We start from the raw sequence: 21,435 nt of genomic DNA on the forward strand, positions 1-21,435 counted from the left end.
TTCAATATGTTTGGGCAATTTTAAGACCTTTTAAGATGTAATTCTAAGTAAGGGATTCGATGCCTAGATGCTGTGGTATTGGGTCAGTGAAAGAGAAGTGTCAGTGCTTAGATTGGGTACAAAATACACAAATAGGGCTTAAAGAATAAAACAAAGGGAAATACAGGAGAGAGAGAGAAAGGGAGGGAGAAAGAAAAAAAAGAATGAATGAATGAATTCTTTTGGTAACATGTCCAAGCTGATCGGAAGTAAGTTTGTGTAATCTTTTGAAGCATTAAAAGAAATTAATAGGTAATGCCTTTTATTAGAATGGATTAGATATGACCTGTTCCAGATCTGGGTTTGTTTTCTTTTTTCCCACTTCTTTGATTTCATTAATATATATAAATTATTAAACTCCCAAATATAACTAGTAGATAATTTATTAGTGTGTTGGTATTTATAATACTCTTAAGAGCCCAGTGAATTTAGTAGTGATGAAATCTGCCATTTTGTTCTAGAGCATATTTCATAATGTCCAAATTCTCATTTTTAAGTGGAGGCAAGGAATCTATAGGTTCTCATTCATTCCTTTTTATTCAGAATTCCTCCCTGCCTGTCTCCCTTCCTTTTTTTCTCTCTCTGTGGAAGTGTTTGGAATCAGAGGATGGTTCTTCATCATTGTAGCTATGGAACCAAATTGTATTATTATTATTTAATCATCTTTATTTTTTTTTTTAAAAAGATTTTGAGAGAAAAGATTTTATTTGAGTGAGAGAGAGAGTGCATGAGCAGGGGGAGGGACAGAGGGAGAAGCAGTCTCCTCACTGAGCAAGGAGCCTGTTACTGGACTTGATCCCAGGACTCTGGCTGGCATCATGAACTGAGCTGAGGGCAGAGGCTTAACCCACTGAGCCACCCAGGCGCCCCATCATCTTTAAATACTCCTGACCTCTCCCTATTTTCTATTGGCCTTTAAAAATTGTTTGCATGAGGCTGCCCTTTACTGAAATTAGCAGTAGCTTTAAAATACAGTTTTATCCTTGTAAGGGCTCATAATTTTGGTATTCTTCATTGTGAATTGTAGTCTTTTCCTACAGCAAATATGGTCATGTTAAATCTAATGCTTTCTGGGGCGCCTGGGTGGCTCAGTGGGTTAAGCCGCTGCCTTCGGCTCAGGTCATGATCTCAGGGTCCTGGGATCGAGGCCCGCATCGGGCTCTCTGCTCGGCAGGGAGCCTGCTTCCCTCTCTCTCTCTGCCTGCCTCTCCATCTACTTGTGATTTCTCTCTGTCAAATAAATAAATAAAATCTTTTAAAAAAAAAAAAAAATCTAATGCTTTCTGTTTTGCATTTACTCAAATTATATTCACAATTGACTAATGTATGCTTGTTGAAAAAGTTAAAAGCGTTTAGAAATAAATTCAGTAAAACTTTAGTGCCCCTTCTTAACCTCATTTGAGCTCTTCCCCAACAGTTAATATTCATCCTTTTTTCTATGTAATTTTGCAAATATTGTGTATCAGTGTGCATTTATGTGTATATTTATATTTTGCAATTGTTTTTTCACATATTATGTGGTAGTAGTCCTTCCATATCAAAATGTAGATCTACCTCACTTTTTATAAATACTGTTTAATATTCCATAATACGGATTTTTATTTAACTGTTTCCCTGTTGATAGTCATCTAGATTGTCTCAAGTTTTTTTATTGTGACAAACAGTGCGAGTGAATGTCCTTGTGCTAGATTCCAAATAGGTCAGAAGATTTTGTTTCTCAAAAGTCTACACCAGTTTATATTCCCACTAATGTGAAAGTATTCATTTCCCCTCACTTCTGACCCTGGCATGGTTGTGCGTATGCGTGTGTTGTGTGTGTTTTAAAATTTCGCTATAGTCTCATAGGCAAAAAAGGGTGTTTTGATTTTCAGAATTAATCTAAAACTAATTGGATAGCCTCTATCACAGTTAAGTACTAATTTTTTTTGGAGAGCTTTTTAAATACCTTCCTTAGAGATAACCAGCATTACCACAGCAAAGGTATTATTAGAGAATGGTTGCGCTAAGACAAGGAGCTCCTTTTTCATAGCTTGCTACTGCCTTCTAGTGGTTAGTCTTGACATTTTCTTTATCTTAATTCCTTTGTGGTTTGTCTTCAAAACTTCATTTTGAATGATGCCCTCTTGGCCCCTCTGTTTTTCTCAGTTTTGTTAGCCTTCCTCAGGTTATTACATAAGAATCGAATCAAACTAATTCACCATTCTTTGTTTACATTAATATACCCTTTATTCTGAGATTCTTAATGAAAAATTAATATTTCTAGGAGGTACAGCAATTCAGCTTCATTGCAAGTGCTTACCTTGGTCCAAAATGGTAGAAAGAATAGTAATTTTAATGTTTACCGGTGACTTAGTTTTAGTCTGTGCATCGCGTCTAGGATTATAAATATCATATGTTTCAAACCTTATAAATTCAGAGTATTTTAGTTTTTCTGTTGAATATATTTGAAAACTAATCCAGGAGAAGGATGAATTTAAGAGCAGGTTGAAGATCACAAACTTGCCCAGACTTTGTTTCAGTGTTTGAATTCAGACAGTATTATCTTGCATAGAGGCCACAACTCCGTTCATTGTAATCTGGTCAAAGAATAAATCCTTATATCTAATGTGCATTTATTCTGTACTCACTGATTTTGATAGGAAGCATATTGAGTCTTTAAGTTGGTTCTTTGACAGTCCCGAGATGCTGCTGTCCCTTCCTTCTCACCAACCACCACCCCCTTTTAAGTACACCATGAAATTTCCATCCTGCCCTAGACTCCTTAAGTAACCTAGCTATTTCTCACATTTTATTCTCTTGGCACTTTATAAATTTAACATTTCATGACTGCGTGCATGATCAGTAACTTGCATGTAATCAATGAAAGGTTATATTTACTGCTTCTGTATTTTTGACTTTTTCTTTTAAATGGCTTGGTTCCTTGTGACTTCCACAGCTACAGCTCAGCTTCTCTAGTTTATTGGGCTCCAGTGTCCTTCTGCTTAACTCTTTTTTCTAAGAAATCAACTAGCTTCATCTGGCTATGGCTAGAGTGCCTTTTATTCATAAAATAAGTAGATCCTTGATCTTGTCATCTGTCACTTGACATATATACATTCCAGTGTGTTTGATATGTTACCTAAGTAAAAAGTTTTACCAGTTCTTCTTTACATTTTAAAATGGCTCTTATGTTCTATGGCAATATGCCATTCCTACCTCCTTTTCAGCTTCCCACAGATATTTGTATCTGAACAGTCAGATACAAATATCTCCACTCACCTGACTTTTTTTTAAAAAGTATCTATTCTACATATTCACCTGATTTCCTTTTGAATCTTCTCTAGACATTTAAGAAACTCCAAACTTTTATATGTAATTATTGGCCTTCCTCCGTCTGTGACAGATATCGAACAGATGTTTAATTCGTGCTTGGGTAGAATGCTGTGAATATTAGGGGCTATACGGAAGAGGCACAAGACACAGACTTTACCTTCAAAGAAAACAGAGTCCAGTTAAGGAAGCAAGAATAATGCATTGATTTAATAACAAGAATTAGAAGGAAGAGGTTCATGATTTCGTAGACTATTAGTTTAATATAAACCATCCCTGAGTTTAAAAATTTAACAACTCTAAAAATCTAACAGTGCTAATGTTAAAAGACTGAACATAACTAATCCTTTTTTTTTTTTTTTTAAGATTGTGAGCAAGCGGGGCATGGGGGGTCAGAGGGAAAGAGAGAGTCTCAAGCAGGCTCCACGCCCAGCACGGAGCCCAGCAAGGGGCTCCATATCTTGACCCTGAGATCATGTCCTGAGCTGAAATCAAGAGTGGACACTTGACTGAGCCACCCAGGTGCCCCACCAATACATATTTTTCAGACATATTAAAAATGACAAGATAGTCAGTTATCAGATACTGATTTTAATATAGAGATTCATATTCAAAGCTAAAAGAACAATGTGGAAAATTTGAACTAAGAACTGGGCATTATAAAAATCCAAATGGAAGTCCTAGAATTTAGACATATGATATCTGAGATTATGAATCCAGTATATGAACCGAACAGATGAGACAGTGATGAAGAATTAGTGAACTTGAAGAGAGGTCAGAAGGAAATAGCTAATGGAAGCGCAGAGACAAAAGGACAAACAAAACAAACTGGAGGAATAAGTGCAAGATTTGCAGAACACAACGGAGAGAGGAACACATGTCTGTAAGTGGAGTCCCAGAAGGGGAGGGAAGATGGAGCCAAAGACATGGAGGTAATCGCCAAGAATTTGCCAAAACTGATGAAAGGTAACAGGCCATGGAGTCAAACATTACGCCACCCCAGCAGGACAAATATAAAGAGAACCACACCTGTGTGTACATAGGCACCTGCTGAGAACCAGACAGAATCTTACCGATGGCAGAGAGTTGGTTAAGGTAAAGCAGCGAGAGTGAGCACTGATTCTCAGCAGCAGCAGTAGAATCCAGAAGACAATCTTCAGAGCTCTTCAGAGAGCTAAAAGTGAATTAAAGTTCTGTAAGTAGTGAAATACTCTTCAAGCAAGCACATCCAAATAATTTTTTGTTTTTGCCTCAAGATATGACCTTTATATTTATTCCCCTGGATTCATATACTTGCTAAACCGGTCCGCTTTTTCTTACCACCTTTTCCGTGAGCCTCAAAATTCACTATTTAGTTTACGGTTCCAGTGGTCATAACATACCCACGTTCTCTAAGATGTCAGTCAGGGTCGTTTTTATTTGATGTTCAGAATAAGGCAGATTCTCCTTCATTTCTGTATCTTTCCAGTAGGATATTATCCACTCTTCCTATGTCCCATGGCTGCTCTGAGAATTGATTCTATTATATATTCACGAAGTGTTTCAGCTGAAAAAAATGCTGTAAGAATGTAATAATTAAGACATTAATTTTTTATTTATGAACTTTAATAAGTGATGGTGAAATAGACATTTTTAAACAAACAAAAACTGAGTACATATCTCTGTAGACCCTCCCTAGAAGAAATATATAGTTTTTCAGCAAGAAGAAATATGACTTCAGATGTACAGCAAGAGATGCAAGAAGGGAGGAAAGCAAAAAGTAGTATAAATACATTATAAAGTGTAAATGAATATTGTCTGTATAAAAAACAGTAACACCTTGTGGAATTTAAAATCCAAGTGAAATGAATATACATGACAATAGCAGCCTTCAGGACAGGAGGGAGGTAGTGACAGCAGAGCGTTATGAGGCCCTTTCCTTATCCTGGAAGTGCTGAAAGTTATAAGTGAACTTTAGTAAGTCAGGGGAACAAAGACTAGTAAGAGTGTATAATACACTAATAGAGGGAGAAATTAATAATAAATTTTAAAAACTTAATCCAAAAGAAGCAAGAGAACACAGAGCAAGTAGAAATCAAAATGTACGATGACAGATTTAAACCAAAGTTTATAGTAATTACGTTCAATGTAGATGACTTAAATACTCCCAAGTCGAAGACGTCACTTGGCAGCTGGCTCCAAAATATGTTGTTGGGACTCCTGGGTGCCTCAGTGGGTTAAGCAGCTGCCTTCGGCTCAGGTCATGACCCCAGGCTACTGGGATTGAGTTCTGCATCGGGCTTCTTGCTTGGTGGGGAGCCTGCTTCTCCCTCTGCCTGCTCTCCCTCCTGCTCCCCCTGCTTGTGTGCTCTCTCTCTCTCTCTGACAAATAAATCTTTAAAAAAAGTGTTGCTTATGTGCAAGAACGAATACAACATACACGTGAAACACACACGTATTCAGGGAAGGTGAAGTTAAAGTGGTGTGAATACCAACCAAAAGAAGTGGGCAAAGCTGCACCGATACCAGACAAGGAGACGTTAAGAAGCACCAACTAGACATAATGAAGCATGTTTCAAACTGATTTAAAGGGGTAATCTACCTGAAAGAACGATTCTGAATCTGTATTACTAAATACCTAGCCTGAAAATATAGAAGCCAAATTCATAGAATTAAAAGAGAAATAAACTAATGCACATTCTTGGTGGGAGATTTTTAACTCAATCCCTTAATAACTGTTAGAATCACCCAAAGACGAGGCATCAGAGGGTCTAGCAGGACTGAACAACACAAGGAACACGTGTAGTCTCGCTGATAGGTACTTAGAACACCGTCCCCAGTGACTGACTTATACATCTGGTTTTCAAATGCTCGTAAGAACACTTCATCAACATTGACTGTAAAGCTGGGCCGTAAAGCAAATCTGAAAATTTTTCCAAAAAGTGGAAATTGAAATCATACAGAATATATTTTTTTCTGGCCACAAAGAAAAGAAGCTAGAGATCGATGACAAAAATCACAGCTAGAAAATTTCTACGTCTTTGAAAACTTAGCAGTGCATTTCTAGTAACCCATGGGCTGAAGAAAAATAAAATTATGAAAGACAACAGATGTCTATTTATGTGATATGGCTAACATTGTGCTTAAAGGGAAACTTATACCTCTGAGTGCTTATATTAGAAAAAAAGATGGGAAATCTGACCGTCTGCACCTCGAGGGTTAGGTAGGAAAAGATCAAGTTAAACCCAAGAAGGTAGAGAATGGAAATACTATTGAGCAGATTTCCTTGAAACAGTAAACAAATATGACAGAGAGTCAGCAAGGCTAAAATTTCTTTGAAAAGTCAATAAATTGATATATCAGTTTATCAAATTGATAAATCTTGACAAGAAAAATCCAGAAAAATGAGAAAGGCTGTAGTAACCAGTATTAGAAATGAAAGGGGATTGTTACAGGACTTACATTGAAGTGATTCTTAGAGGATATTATGAAAGTTTTTATGCTTATAAATTTGAAAACACTATCAGTTAAATTTACAGGAAGTATAGTGTAACAGAATTACTATAGGAGGGCATAAAATGTAAATAGTCTTACAGCTATAATTTAAAACCATTTCTTTTTTTTAAAATATTTTTAAAAAGATTTTATTTATTTATTTGACAGATCACAAGTAGGCAGAGAGAGAGGAGGAAGCAGGCTTCCTGCTGAGCAGAGCGCTTGATGCGGGGCTCGATCCCAGGACCCTGAGATCATGACCTGAGCTGAAGGCAGAGTCTTAACCCACTGAGCCACCCAGGCGCCCCTAAAACCATTTTTAAAAGAAATTCCAGACCCAGATAGCTCCACCGATGCATTTCTTCTAAGCATTTGGGGAAGACGTAACATTGGTGTTACACAGTCTTACAGGGAACAGGAGAGAGGAAGATACTTCCCAGCTTGCTTTTTGAGGGCAACCTTGACACTCAGACCACACAAGAACATCAAAAGAAAGATGACTTCAGGCTAGTCTCTCCCAAACATAGATGCAAAAGTCTAAAATAAAACACACCTAATCCAGCAATATGAGAAAAGATAATACACACAACCAGGTGGGGTTTAACTGAGGAAGAGAAGATTGTTTAAACATGAAACTATCTCTATAAATTCATAGAATAAAGGAGAAAAATATGATCATTTCAATAGAAGCAGAAAAAGTACTTGATTAAATTTGATACCTAGGGTACGATGATTTTTTTTTTCCTTAACGAACTAGATATAGCAGGGAAGTGCCTTAATTTGGCAAGAGAATCTACAAAAACTTCAGCAAATATCGTATGTAACAGAGAACTAATAAAACGTTGCCTTTGAGACTGGGAACTAGGAAGTGGTGCTCACTGTCCCCACTTCTGTTCAGCACTGAAGTGGAGGTCTTGGCCAATACGATAGGCAAGAAAAAGGGAAAAAAGGTAAGAGCATTGTAAAGGAAGGAACAAATTTTGTCATTATTCTTAAGCAATATAATTGTGTATGTAGCAAATCCAAAGGAATCAACTGAGAAACTGTAGGAATAAAAAAAATGAATTAGCAAGGTTACTGTGTATGAGGCCATTAGAAGAATCAGTTGTGTTTTTGCATGCTAGCAACAAACCACAGAAAACTGCAAAAATATTTACACCATCAAAATGTCAGATTTTAAAAAAAAGATTTTATTTATTTATTTGACAGAGATCGCAAATAGGCAGAGAGGCGGGTAGAGAGAGAGGGAAGCAGGCTCCCTGCTGAGCAGAGAGCCCGATGTGGGGCTCAATCCCAGGACCCTGGGATCATGACCTGAGCCACAGGCAGAGGCTTTAACCCACTGAGCCACCCAGGTGCCCCAAAATGTCAGATATTTTTAAAAGAAATCAGGTATTTAGGGGAATCAATCCAATAAAAGATGAGCAAAGCCTCTACATAGAAAACATACAACACTGAAAGAGATGAATTTAAATAAGCGGTATTGATAGGTTGGCAGCCTCAGTATTATAAAGATGCCCGTTCTCAAGTTGGGCTCTGTTGAATCTGTAGATCATTCAAAAGCCCGGCTAGTTTTCTGTGCATGCGTACATGCACGCATGTGTGTAAATTGACATGCTAATTCTAAAATTAATTAGGGAAATGGAAGGAACCAAGAATAGCAAAATAGCAAAAATGATCTTCAAGAGAGACTTAATATTATCTGATATCAAGACTTATAAAGGAATAGTAGTTAAAACAGTGTTGTACTAATACTAGAATAGACGAATAGAACAGTGAAACCGAATACGGAGTCAAGAAAATACCCCTGTCTCACACCCTACACAAAAACTAGCTTGAGGACGGTTGTAGATATAAATATGAATGGTAAATAATATACCTTCTAGAAGATAATGGAGGGTATCTTCATAATTTGGGGATAGGTAAGATTTCCTCTTAATCTGGACGAAGCACTCATTGTGGAAGAAACAATTGATTAATTGGACATTAGTTTTAGTAACTTTGATTTGTAAAAAGTCACCATTTAGGGAGTGAAAAGGGTGAAGGTACACGTAACATGTAGAACCATTTACAGAGAACTACAAATAAGATAAGCTACGTAATGAAGAATAAGCAAATGGCACTTCACAGAAAGAGGATATCCAAGTAGTAAATAGGAGAAGGTGTTACACCTGATTGGTCATCCCCCCAAGTGACTAAAGCTGACCCTACCGAGTGGTGTTGAAGGTGTGAAGTCACTGGGACGTCTCTGCACCGCTCTTTGTCGTGTGGGACTTGGCAAGTGGATCGCAGTTTCTCCTCAACCTGAGCACAGGTATACCCAGTAACCCACAGCTCCACTTTTGAGTGGACTAGGAACAGACGTGCACCGAAAGATTTGTCCAAGAACGTTTGCTACCCGATTAGTCATGAGCCTCAAACCGGAAACAATACAGACCCCAGTAAGGGCATGGACGAGCACTTACATAATCGCACAGTGGAATGCTGTGTGACAGTGACTGTGGCCTACCTGCTTGGCGCAGCTCCACAGATGATGATCCTTAGGGCACTACCCTGGGCCCTCCACCTGGGCACTCCACCCGTCCTTCACTTCCCTGGCTTCAGCGTTCATTTATGTTCTCAGGATTTCCAGTCGTACTGCTCCAGCCCAGATTGTTCCAGACACTGTGGCCCAGCTGTCTGTCTGGCGCTTCTACATGGATGTCCCACAGACACCTCAAAAGCAGCATGCACTGAACTCATGTCCGCACCCCATGAACCTGCTTCTCTAGGCAGGGAAATGTGGCAGCAAATGATACCAGCGTTTGCCCTGGGAATCGTTTGTTGGCCGTTTCTCTGTGCTGTGCCCGTTCCCCAAAATGTAAATGCAAACTGCTTTGTCCAAGAGCGGGTTTAACGATGCTTAGAGTAACAGTTGGCATGTAGTAGGGGCTCACGCCTGTATTTTGTTAAAAACATCTATCGTTTTTCCATACTCAGTTTTGTTTCCAAGCTCTGTTGGTTTTTGTCTTCTAAGTATGTCTAAAATCCACTTACTTCTCTGGATGCCTACAGCCCCTTATCTAGCTCAGACTGCCATCCGCTGTCTACACTGCTAGGAGGGGGCCAAGGCATGAGTGGGTGGGAGCAATTTGGAAGAAGAGCAGCATAGAAAACTTTTGTCTTTTTCTCTAATGGAACTAAATTTATTTGAACTTATAACTGTATTGGTTGTCACCTCGTGACGTTTAGCTTTCTTCCGTGACCGAGCACTGCAGTGAGCAGTGTGAGCTTGGCATTCTGGGAGTGGGGGGTGAAGGGGGCCTGGGAAGGTAAAGGATAAGAAGCGATAATAGAAGACTTGTCTGTTGTTATTCCCTATTCCTCTCTAAGGACATCCCCACCCCGTCCGCTAAAGGTCACTACCCTTGACTTTCCAGGTATACCGGGGTGGCTCTGTCCCACTCGTCTCTGAATTATAACAATCATAGCTTCTTAATCTATTTGGTTGAAGAGCCCCCGATTCACTATTGTAACTTGAACTCTCTACTCAGATGCCAGCGTGTTATTATAAAATAATAATTTTATTATTATATGTTCTTGGCTTCCTATGTATTACAAGACAGTACAAAAACTTCATGCTTTCTGCTTGGATGGTCTGTATTGGATCTTAGCATGTTTCTTGGTTACAAATCCAAATATTACTGGGGAAATAGGCATTCAAATTCGGGGCAAGAATCTCTGTCTTGGCAAAATTTTCTTTCCTAGACTTGAATTAATAGCTTTGCCTTTTCTCACTCATTTTTCTAGTTTGAACAGCAAGTGTGTCAGGTCATAGTATGTTTGTAAGTGGGGCATTTAGTTGCTGAGTTGTTACAGATTCCAGTTTTTGAAACTGTCATGCCCTTTTCTGTATTTACCTGAACAAATGTACTTGCTTGTCTCATCCCTTGTCCCTCGTAAATAAGCTCCAGGAGAGCAGGAACCTTGCCTGTCCTGTTCTGCGGCACTTCATGTCAGCGTAAACATTTGATAAAATAGTTACTGACCGGAAGAGTATTGCTGCTGCTTTGGGGCTTGGGTGGTTTTCTGTCTTACAGTATCCCCATCTTTCTTTCAGCATTGGAGAGGGGTCTCTTGAAAACCCTGCAGAAACTGGATGAATATTTGAATTCTCCACTCCCTGATGAAATTGATGAGAATAGTATGGAAGACATTAAGTTTTCTACGCGTAAATTTCTGGATGGCAATGAAATGACATTAGCTGATTGCAACCTGCTTCCCAAGCTGCACATTGTCAAGGTAGGCCAGTTGGATGTGGTGTCACGTTGCCATTAGACCACATATTCTCTGTACTAAGATAGCACTTTCTTTGTCTATGACTTTCTTTTTGATCTGGTATATGACTAGGAACCCCGAACATTATAACTTAATGCTATTTAGGCATCAGTTGGAATACCCTAGGGTTAGTAGAATGGAAAATTATGTCTTAAAATTGAGGCATATGAAGAATTTGTGTGTGTGTGTGTGTGTGTGTGTGTGTGTGACTGTTTAAAAATTCAAAAATGTAGCAGGAAAGTTTGAATTGAGTTTATTACATTGACTTATGTTGTCAAATTCTGTTCTTTGATCACCTGGTTACATCCATACAAGGCAAAGAAATATTTACTGAGCATTTATTGTGTAAGACACTATGCTAAATAGAGTAGTAGTTAACACTAGTTTTATGACAAAGATCAAGACCAAGGAAAACAGAATCGTGTGTGCGCCTTCAAACATTTACCTGGGGATTCCCCCGGCTGTCCCTCTGGGTCACCAGGGCAGGCGTTTGCAATCCTTGTCACATTACTGAAGTTCTGATGTACCCTGCGTCCCTTGTCATTGTTTAAAACTCTAGTTAGAATGAAGGGGACTTCTTCCCAAATAGAAGCAGTTCTCAGAGATTCACAGAATTCATATGCCCTAAAATCGGAGCTAAGTCTGGTTTACAAGTCATGGAAAATAAATGTTAACTTTTGATGTCTTTGTATTTCAGGTGGTGGCCAAAAAATACCGCAACTTTGATATTCCGAAAGGGATGACCGGCATCTGGAGATACTTAACTAATGCGTACAGTAGGGACGAGTTCACCAACACTTGTCCCAGTGATAAGGAGGTCGAAATAGCCTATAGTGATGTAGCCAAAAGACTTACCAAGTAAATGTCACTGATGAGAGAGATGTCTTTGCATCTTCCCCTAAGAATATGCTTTTCCTAACAGACTGCTCCTGTTCCTATAAAGTAGAAATTTTATTTTGCATGAACGTGCAGTTATTCAAGATAACGATAAAGGATAGACAAGGTATAGTAGCTATCTTTAAATATACACTCCTAAGCAGTATTATGTTTAAAACTCTGTATCCTGTGTCCCTCCCCTGCCCCATACCCTCCTCTCCTTTAATTCAGAGACACGCCGCCACACTCCCCACTTGAGCAGTAGATCGCTGTCTGTCCGGAGCCCTGACCGTTTCATCTGTCCACAGTGGACAGAGGGCCGAACTTCGGATGTGCCGTGTTTAACTGTTAAAATAGTACCACGACCTCCTCAGTCAGCCCCAAATTGGTGCACAGTGCATGGTACAAGGAATATTTATGTATTCTGGGAATTGTATAATATGTAGTAAGAGTATATGAAAGGACCGCTACTGTATCAGAATACTCTGTTTCAGTTCAGTCTGTCCTGGGTCTGTCACCACCGGTGAAGAGAGCCTTCCACAGAAAGTCACTACAGAGTTTGCTGTTTTTACTTTGTACATGGATTTTTACTTTTGCGCAAAAACATTTATCCTTCATGCCAGTTCTGTCTGAGGCTCTGTAGAAGCTAAAAGTTCAGAGAGAGAGGGGTGATGCCCTCAAGATCTTCCTCAAGCATGAGAAAAACCAATGGGCCCCTGCTACTCTGTCCACATGTGTTGTTTTTTTATGTGTATTCTGCCCAGTGCCATTTGTTTGGAACTTTATTGCTTTCCTCCTTTATTTTAAAAAGCTCCCTTTTTGGTAAGCATAGACCTTGCTGTCCAGAGATCTGTTGAGTAACACTACATAAACTGATACTTAATTGATTTAGCTACAGCAGTACAACAACTTGTAATGTCAGAATTAACGCAGGTATTAACCTAAGGAATATAGCTTGGGTCTGTCAAAATATTAGGCAGAATTTTGTTTCTGAAGCATATTTAATTAGTATGGATAATCTAAAGGATGCATTATCCATCATATATCAAAAGCAAGGTAAAACACACATTACCAGCTTTCCCATTCCACTCTCCCTCCCCAGTGACTGTTAAACTCTGGGTAGAGGGTGGTTCACTCCTTTTGAACTATATTATAGTTGTAATGGTGAGTACGTATTTACTGCAGTTTTGCCTAATCTCAATCATTGAACTTCCTTCGATTAAATTTTTCTAAAGCTACATTGAGGAATAGCACTCTGCATGTTTGTTTGTTTTTTAATCGAAGTCCTAAACCAGGAATGATTGGTTCTCTAACAAGGGAAGATGAACTTGGTAAAAATAAAACAAAAGTTTGCTACGTATTTATTCATTTTTAAAAAATGGACTTCCTAAGTACTACTGCTCCAAAGACCGTGGTTGTAACTAAAATACATTTTTGGTAATTTTTTTATATGTAACTTGTTTAAGATGTGCTATTTCTCATAGGCTGTTTTTGGAAATTTATATTATTGCTTTAAAATGGCAATGTTTCCCCCCCCTTTGGTGTGTTAACATTTAGTAATCACTGGCGTTAGGGAAGCAACCTGATTTTTATAAGCATATACTGCATTTTTTAACCTATCAGTACTTAGCTTGGTACAGAAAGATAAGCTCCAGATTGAATCCATTTGGCTCAGGGAGGTTTCTTTGCCTTGCCCTTCTTACAACTCCTTATTGCTGATTAAAAGTCTGGGCACCCACCTTTTTGTAATTAAATATTGGATAGTGACTTATCTGGTTGCAAGAAAAGCACTCAGGTTATCACTGAGAAATTCCAGAGCAGTAGTTTCAGTGGGTGAAAATGTCCCGTGTGCACCAGGACACAGGCAGCCATCGCCGCTTCCCACCTCCTTTTAAACCGGTAGTGACTTGACATTCAGGCGATACTGAACCTCGCCTTAGGGCTCTCAAAGTATGAAAAAGATTCAGGAGAAGGGTCTGTTCTTCCCAGTGAGCAGGGGACTGAGTGGTGCAGAATAGAGGGGCTAATGAGCACGGAGGTACATTGCTCAAAATAGAGGGACGAAACCACATTCTGAAATTCAGTCATGAACTGTTTTCACTTTGGATATTTATTCTCTTCATTGTCTTTTGATTGTATTTGGCTCTCTCTCTAGATGTCCAAGAAAGGCCGGGCTGTCTGTTACGATTTTGATGTAGAAAGACAGATTTTATTATTATGTTATCAGGGAAGATAGTTAGATGAAATTGAGATTGGCATATGGACAAAAGCTAGGAAAAAGGATGACCCAGAACATGATTTTTTCCCTCATTTTATACTTGTGGAAAGATCATAGCTTAAAATCTTGGGAGATTTTAGGGCATAAAAGTTTTCATGGCAGTTCATGTAGTGTGTATGAACTGATACAATGCAGACCATCTGATGCTGTTTTTACAACTAACTCATTTGTTTCCTCATTTAAGCCCCTTCTGTACCACTTCAGCAAGATTAGAGTCTGAATGGAAACTCTCACTTATTTTCCAAGGAATTCTGAGAAATTTTTCTGTTGAACAGTTGGAAAGCTCTTTACTATTTGAGTTGATATAACTTCCTTTTTTAAAAAAATGTAGATGTAGATTTTCAATATCCCTCTAATACCTTTTATTAGGATCATTGACTTTTGTGATGAAAATCATATATATAAGATTTGATTTCTTGATAACTCAGCTTACACAATTTATTTTTAAACTCTTGAGCAATCTGTATACAATGAAGAGATTTCTGACATTTATTCTTACACTAAGTTGATCAACTCTAGATTTTAGGCATTTTAACGTCTGTTGAGTTTTGAATCTCTTCAGAGTTACATAGCTAGCTTTTGTTTCTGTACATTTAAAATATCCACTTAGGAAATATCTACAAGGTAAAAAATGAGAAGAAATAGCAATGTATTTTTTCATGAACATTTTGATAAACATTTCATCATTTATTGATTAACCATTTTCTTACACTGGTTATAATCAGTATTTGATTCAGAGAGGGAAGCATTCATCGTTGATATACTATATAGGCTTTTAAAAAAAATTCTATCCTTTACAAATGATCAGGATTGGGGCTGTCAAAATCATATTTTTATCATGGAAAAAAATTCAATTCCCTCAGTCCTAATGTTGAACAGAATTGGAGTATTTTCTTTAGAATTACTTGAAAAGGCAAATGAAAGCTTATTATAGAATGCATGTATTTTCTTTTCTCTCTCTAGAACCAGTATATTGCTGGCAGCTATTGTATTAAAAAAAAATAAAGTATATTTTCACTATCATAAAATGTTCTTTTTTCCCCCACCTCATGAAAATAAATAACAACCTGGGGTAAAAGTGTTTTACTTGAGACTGCTTTTTTCCATGAGAGGGTGACTCAACACATTTAATAGATTAAAGGGGAAAAAATTCATATGGTCATCTCAGTAGGTGCATAAAATAATTTGATAGAAACTTTTATGATTCTCATTCTTAGCAAAGTAGGGCCAGAGATTAAAATATTTTTTACCTGAAAAGCCATCTGCCAAGAACCTACAGTTAATTTCATATATAAATATGAAATAAAGCCCTCCCATTAAAGCCAGGAATAAGACAGGATTGCCTTCTATCACAGCTATTATTTGGCTACTTTTTACAGCTACTTTATTAGAAGTGTGCTAGTCAATGCAGTAAAATCTGTAGAAAGAATAGGGAATGGAAAAAAAATGACCAAATGGATGCTTTTTGCAGATGATGCATATACATAAAAGAAATACAAAATAACCTATCAGAAATAATAAGGAAATTTAGCCAGATTACTAGATAAAATATTGAAAAAATATAATTACTACATACTAATACTAACTATATTAAAATTAATAAACTAGTAACATTGGATGACATTTTTTTCTGGACAAAATCTGGGTGACTGAGGAAAATGGGAAATTGTCAATGTATACTTTTTTGAGATTTGAGAAATTTGTAACATATGTTACCTATTCTAAAAAATAAAATGCTTTAAAAGAAGCTAACCTTTTAATCTATTAATCTTAGATCAAATCTAATAAACCATGCAATTCCGTTATGAAGAAAAGTGCAAACTATTATCAAAGGACCTAATTGAAATTTGCTCCATGGATAGGTATATCATGTTCATGGATAGGAAGCTTACGAAGAGTTTTAATTCTGTCTCAAGTAATTTATAAATTCAGTAGGTTTTCCAACAAAATCTCAAGTGTGTGTGCGTGCGTGTGTGTCTGTGTGTGTGTGAGAATAAGACAAATGAGTTTAAAAAATTCATACGGAAGAATTATTCCCCTCTATAACCCATATATATATTTGGAGAAGGGAGGAAAACCTAGGAAGCTCGCCTGATGAGATATAAAGACTTGAAAGTTTACAGTTGGGTTTGGCCCATGCAGAGGGCCTCTGCTGGGGAAAAGAAAATCACAAGGCTCTTGGTTATAGGGCACACTGGAAACCCAGGAACCCAAATACATGATTGTTTTTTTCACAGATCATTTGTTGAATTCCAGAACTGTATGTGGCATGCTAGAAGCTAAGTCCAGGGCTACCAAAAGGCAGAATGAAATCTCCCATAATCTCACCATATTTAGGAGACAAGATTTCATTAGCAGGAGGGATTTACCTAAAACACACAGCAGCATAATGGTTGTCTGGTGCTGTGGGCAGGAGTAGGAATTGCCAGCAAGCATAAGGAGTCATTTTGGGATGATCCATCAGTTCTAAATATGGATTACAGGTAAGGGTCTGGTGTCCAGAATATATAAAGAATTCTTATAATTGAATAATAAATGAGCAAGGATTTGAATAGATAGCTCTTCAAAGAATATACACAGATGGCCAAGAGACACATAAAAGAAGCTTAACATTAGTCATTAGGGAAATATAAGTTAAAACCACACACACAAAAAAACCCTCCAGTATGACTATAATCAAGAGACATTATTAAATGTGGGCAATGATGTGGGGAAATCAGGACTCTCTTACACTGCTGGTGGGAATGTAAAATGGTGCAGCCACTTTGGAAAACAGTCTGGCAGTTATTCAAATACTTAAACACAGAGCAGCCACACGGCCCAGCAATTCCACTCTTAGTTTATAACCAGGAGAAATAAAACTTTGTTCACATATGTCTTGTACGTGGATGCTTATTTCACTTTGTAGTAGCCAAAAAACAGAAAGAACCCAGATGTCAACAGATAAACGGGCTAAAAATTTTATACACACACACACACACATATATATTCTATATATATATTTTTTCATTATATTCATTAATGGGATACTATTCAGCCATAAAAAAGTACAGACACAAGGCACAATACAAGTGAACCTTGAAAACCTGCTCAGTGAAAGAAGCCAATCAAAAAAAGCCACCTAAGATTCCATTTATGTGAAATGTCCAGAATAGGGAAATCTTACAGAGACTGACAAATTAGTGGGTTGCCAGGAGTTGGGGGAGGAAAGAATGGGGAGTGACTGCTGGTGAGTATGGGGTTCCTTCTTGGGGTGATGAAAATGTGCCGGAATAAAGTAACAGGGACAGTTATTCAACTTTGTGAATACTAAAGTACAAAAACGCACTGAATTGTGTACTTTAAAATGGTGAATTTTATGGTATATAAGTTATATATCAATTTTTAAAAATTGCATGGAGGCAGCTCTACCATGCTCAAGTTTTGGATAATCAGTCTACTGACAGGTTAATTGGCAAAGTTAGTGATGTGGATTTCCTTTGTGTTTGAATTAAAGCTCAATTTAAACAGCATCCAAAATATTTTATTTAGAAAAAAAAATTTTTTTTGAGAGAGAGAGCATGGGTGGATGGGTGGGGAGGGGGAGAGATGGAGAAGCAGACTCCCCACTGAGCATGGAGCCCCATGTGGGACTCGATCTTAGGACCCTGAGATCATGACCTGGCCCAAAATCAGATATTTGAGCCACCCAGGCACCACTTTCCAAAATAAATTCTTAAAAGGAAAAAGAAAAAAAAAATTTATAAGCCATTTAACTGTGTTCACCAAAAATGGGTGAATTCTATAGTTTGTAAATTATGCCTCAATAAATCTTAAAAAAAAAAAGCTGAAAAGCACAAATCTGAAATTAATTCATTTTATGGTTTAAAAGCAAGATGGACACAGCAGAAGACAAGATTAGTGCTTGAAGGTAGGTCAACAGAAAAAGTCCAAACTGAAGAAAAGACAGTAAAAAGAATGCACAAACAAAATAAATCTACAAGAAAAGAGCATAGGGGACAAGGAACACAATCCAAAGATATATGTAACTAAAGTCTCAGACAGAAACATAATGGGGCAGAAGTAGTAATTGGTGAAATAATAGGTAAGAATTTTCTAAAACTTGATACCAAACCACAGATTCATAAGCCTCAGCAAACTCCATATGGAATAAAAACAAAGAGACCATACCTAAGAACGTCCTAGTCAAAGCGCTGAAAACCAAAGAGCAAATCCTAAAGACAGCCAGAGAAGAATGACCCATAACCTTTGAAGGAGTAACAATAAAACTAATGGTTAACTTTTCAGCAGAGAAGATGGAAGCCTGAAGACAGGAATCTTTAAACTGTTAAAAAGAAAAGGGAAAAACCCCACCAACAGAGAATTCCATCCATACTTACTGAAAATATTCTCACAAGCTAAGCCAAAAAGGGCATTTTCAGACAGACAAAAGCAGAGAGAACTCAGCACTAGCAAACTAGTGCTACTAAAGATACTGAAGGAAGTACTTCAGCTCAAAGGAAAATGAGCCCCAGACTGAGGTACAGAACCAGACGGGCGAATAAAAAGCAATGGCAAAGGTAAAACCTGTAGGCAAATGTAATAGCATATTGATTATTTAAACAGCAACGGTAATGTCTTGAAGACATGTACTGTTGTATATTTCATTTCTGTGGAAGTAAACATTCAAGTACTTGCATTCTGTGGAAATACATTTTGTGGAACATATAACTGGCTTATAGAAGTAAAATATAATGGAGGAAAGTATATAATGTGGAATATATAACAGTGGTTATGTATTATAAATACATAACATTGGTGGAAGTGTAGTAGGAAAGTTAAGTGGAGTTAAGTACTTGTAGGATCTTTACACTATTTGGTAAGTGGTAAAAGTACTGATTTAAGAAAACTATAATAAATATTATAATATCTAGGGTATCTATTAAGATAATTAGAAGAACAAATAACTTAAAAGTCCAAGATTCGAGGGGAAAGGAGTTTAAAAAAGAAACCAACAAACCCCAAAGAAAGAACAAGAGGACTAAAGGAACAAAAGCTAGGACAAATTGAAAAAAAAAAAAAAGCAAAAAGTTAGCTATAAACTGTACACCATTAGTACTTCTATTAAATATAAGGGGACTAAACAATCTGATGAAAAGTCAAAGTGTTGAATGATAAAAAAAAAAAAAAAAAATCAAACCCCAGTATATGACATGCACAAGAAGCCAACTATAAGGACACAGAAAGGTTGAAATTAAAGGATGGAACAGGATGGGCAATCTATTGACATAGTAAATCAAAGAAAAGCAGATGTAACCATTTATCATACAAATCAGGCTTTGAGGCAAGAAGTACTACTAGACCTAAAGAGAAGGACATTTTATTTTATTTTTTTTTTAATTATTTTTTTTTCTTATTTTTTTTATTTGACAGAGAGAAATCACAAGTAGATGGAGAGGCAGGCAGAGAGAGAGAGAGGGAAGCAGGCTCCCTGCTGAGCAGAGAGCCCGATGCGGGACTCGATCCCAGGACCCTGAGATCATGACCTGAGCCGAAGGCAGTGGCTTAACACACTGAGCCACCCAGGCGCCCCGAGAAGGACATTTTATAATAAAGGACATTTATAGCACCCTTTTGTAATGAAGTTTGCTCACCAGGAAGATACAACAGTCTGAAATTTATATGCATCTGATAACATGGTGTTGAATACATATAGCAAAAATTAAGCCAGAAGGAGACATAGATAACACCGTCATCATTAGGGATTTTTAACAGAGCTCTCTCAGTAACTGGCAGGACAACAGAAAAGAAAAAGAAAAAGCACCCCCTCCCCCAAACACACACTAAGGAATTTGAAAAACTCACTTAACCAATTTGTCTTGATTGACATTGGAACACTTATATGCAACAACTGCAGAATGCACATTCTCTTCAAGTACACATGGAACTTTTAGCAAAGCAGATCACATGCTGGCCCATAAAGCAAGTCTCAACAAATTTCAAAGAAATGAAACAATATAAAATATGTCCTCCGACCACAGTAGAAGTAAATTAGAAACGGACTGAAAGACAGTAAGAGAATCTCCAGAATGAGGAACCAATTATAAAGCAAGTGCAAAATAAGACTAAGACCTTTTAACGTATGTGCCAGGAACTGTGCTAAGCCTTTCCGTATATTAACTCACTTAGTCTCCCATAACAGTCCTATGAGATGGAGACTATGATTCCCATTTTATGGATGCAGAAATTGATGCACAGGGAGGTTAAGAAAGTTGCTCAAGGTCACACAGCTATTAAGTGATAAAGAGCCAAAGTTAGAGCCCAAGGCATGGAGCAATATGCAGATTGTCCTCTGCCATCTGCCCGAGTGTCTACTTTTACTAGGGTGGACTTGGCGGCCTGACCCCTGACGGCCAAGGTCATTGGGTGGCCAGGTCAGCGGAGTTCCGCCGGGAGCAAATCTATTCTTGTCTGCTCTCTGGGGCGGGTTTCCCTGGCGAGGAGCGGAAGGAAAAGGGCCCAGGCCCGGACAGGCCCTGCCTGCCCCAGCAAGGCTTACCACCTTGCGCAGCAGGAAGCATTAGCCTTGCCTTTGCGAGCTTTCCTTTCGCCCGTCGGGTGCAGTTCTAAAATGGCCAGTAGGGGGCGCAGGCTCCACCGCTGGGGCCGCGACAGCTGCAGACCGTCGTCAGTTTGGGGAGCCGACAGCTCGGCTCGGCCGCGTCGCGGGCTTCCTTCCTCTTTATCAGATCTGTCAGGGCTGCCGCTCGCTGCGAAGGCACCTCCGGCCTCCTCCCCTCCTTCCGGTGCCGAACGGCCGCTCCCCCCAACCCCGCACCTCCGCGCGGGGGAGGGGGACCCGCTGCTGGGAGGCCAGGAGGCCCGCGGGCTTCGGCTCCCCGCACAGCCCGGCCCCTCCGCGCGCCCTCGAGGCCGCGGGTGGGAGCTCCTGGGGCGGCAGGGAGGGCGAGCGACGCGGCCGCCGGGCATCCCCGGCGCTGGGACCCGGCTCCGCGAGCCCCGCGGGGGACGACGCGGCCGCGGGCGCAGGGCGGCGGCGCGGGGCAGGCACCTCAGAGGAGGGGTCCGCGCGGCCACCGTTCCAGGCCCGGCCGCGCGGCCGAGTGGCATCGGGCTAGGGGACCCCCGCGGGGCGGGACGGG

General features: G+C 38.9%; 1 protein-coding gene across 1 annotated transcript in view; it reads left to right on the top strand.

The window, feature by feature from the left end:
* CLIC4 (chloride intracellular channel 4) overlaps positions 1-16,040 on the top strand; it is a 76,605-nt gene extending 60,565 nt beyond the window's left edge. Inside the window, exons 5-6 of the mRNA XM_059138570.1 lie at positions 10,922-11,103; positions 11,837-16,040. Coding sequence (XP_058994553.1) covers positions 10,922-11,103; positions 11,837-12,001 — 347 coding nt within the window. The 3' untranslated portion in view covers positions 12,002-16,040. The remainder of the gene's footprint in view (positions 1-10,921; positions 11,104-11,836) is intronic.
* The last annotated feature ends 5,395 nt before the right edge of the window (positions 16,041-21,435 follow it).

The sequence above is a fragment of the Mustela lutreola genome, chromosome 10 (genome assembly GCF_030435805.1).
Source record: "Mustela lutreola isolate mMusLut2 chromosome 10, mMusLut2.pri, whole genome shotgun sequence".
In the NCBI taxonomy this organism is placed as follows: domain Eukaryota; kingdom Metazoa; phylum Chordata; class Mammalia; order Carnivora; family Mustelidae; genus Mustela; species Mustela lutreola.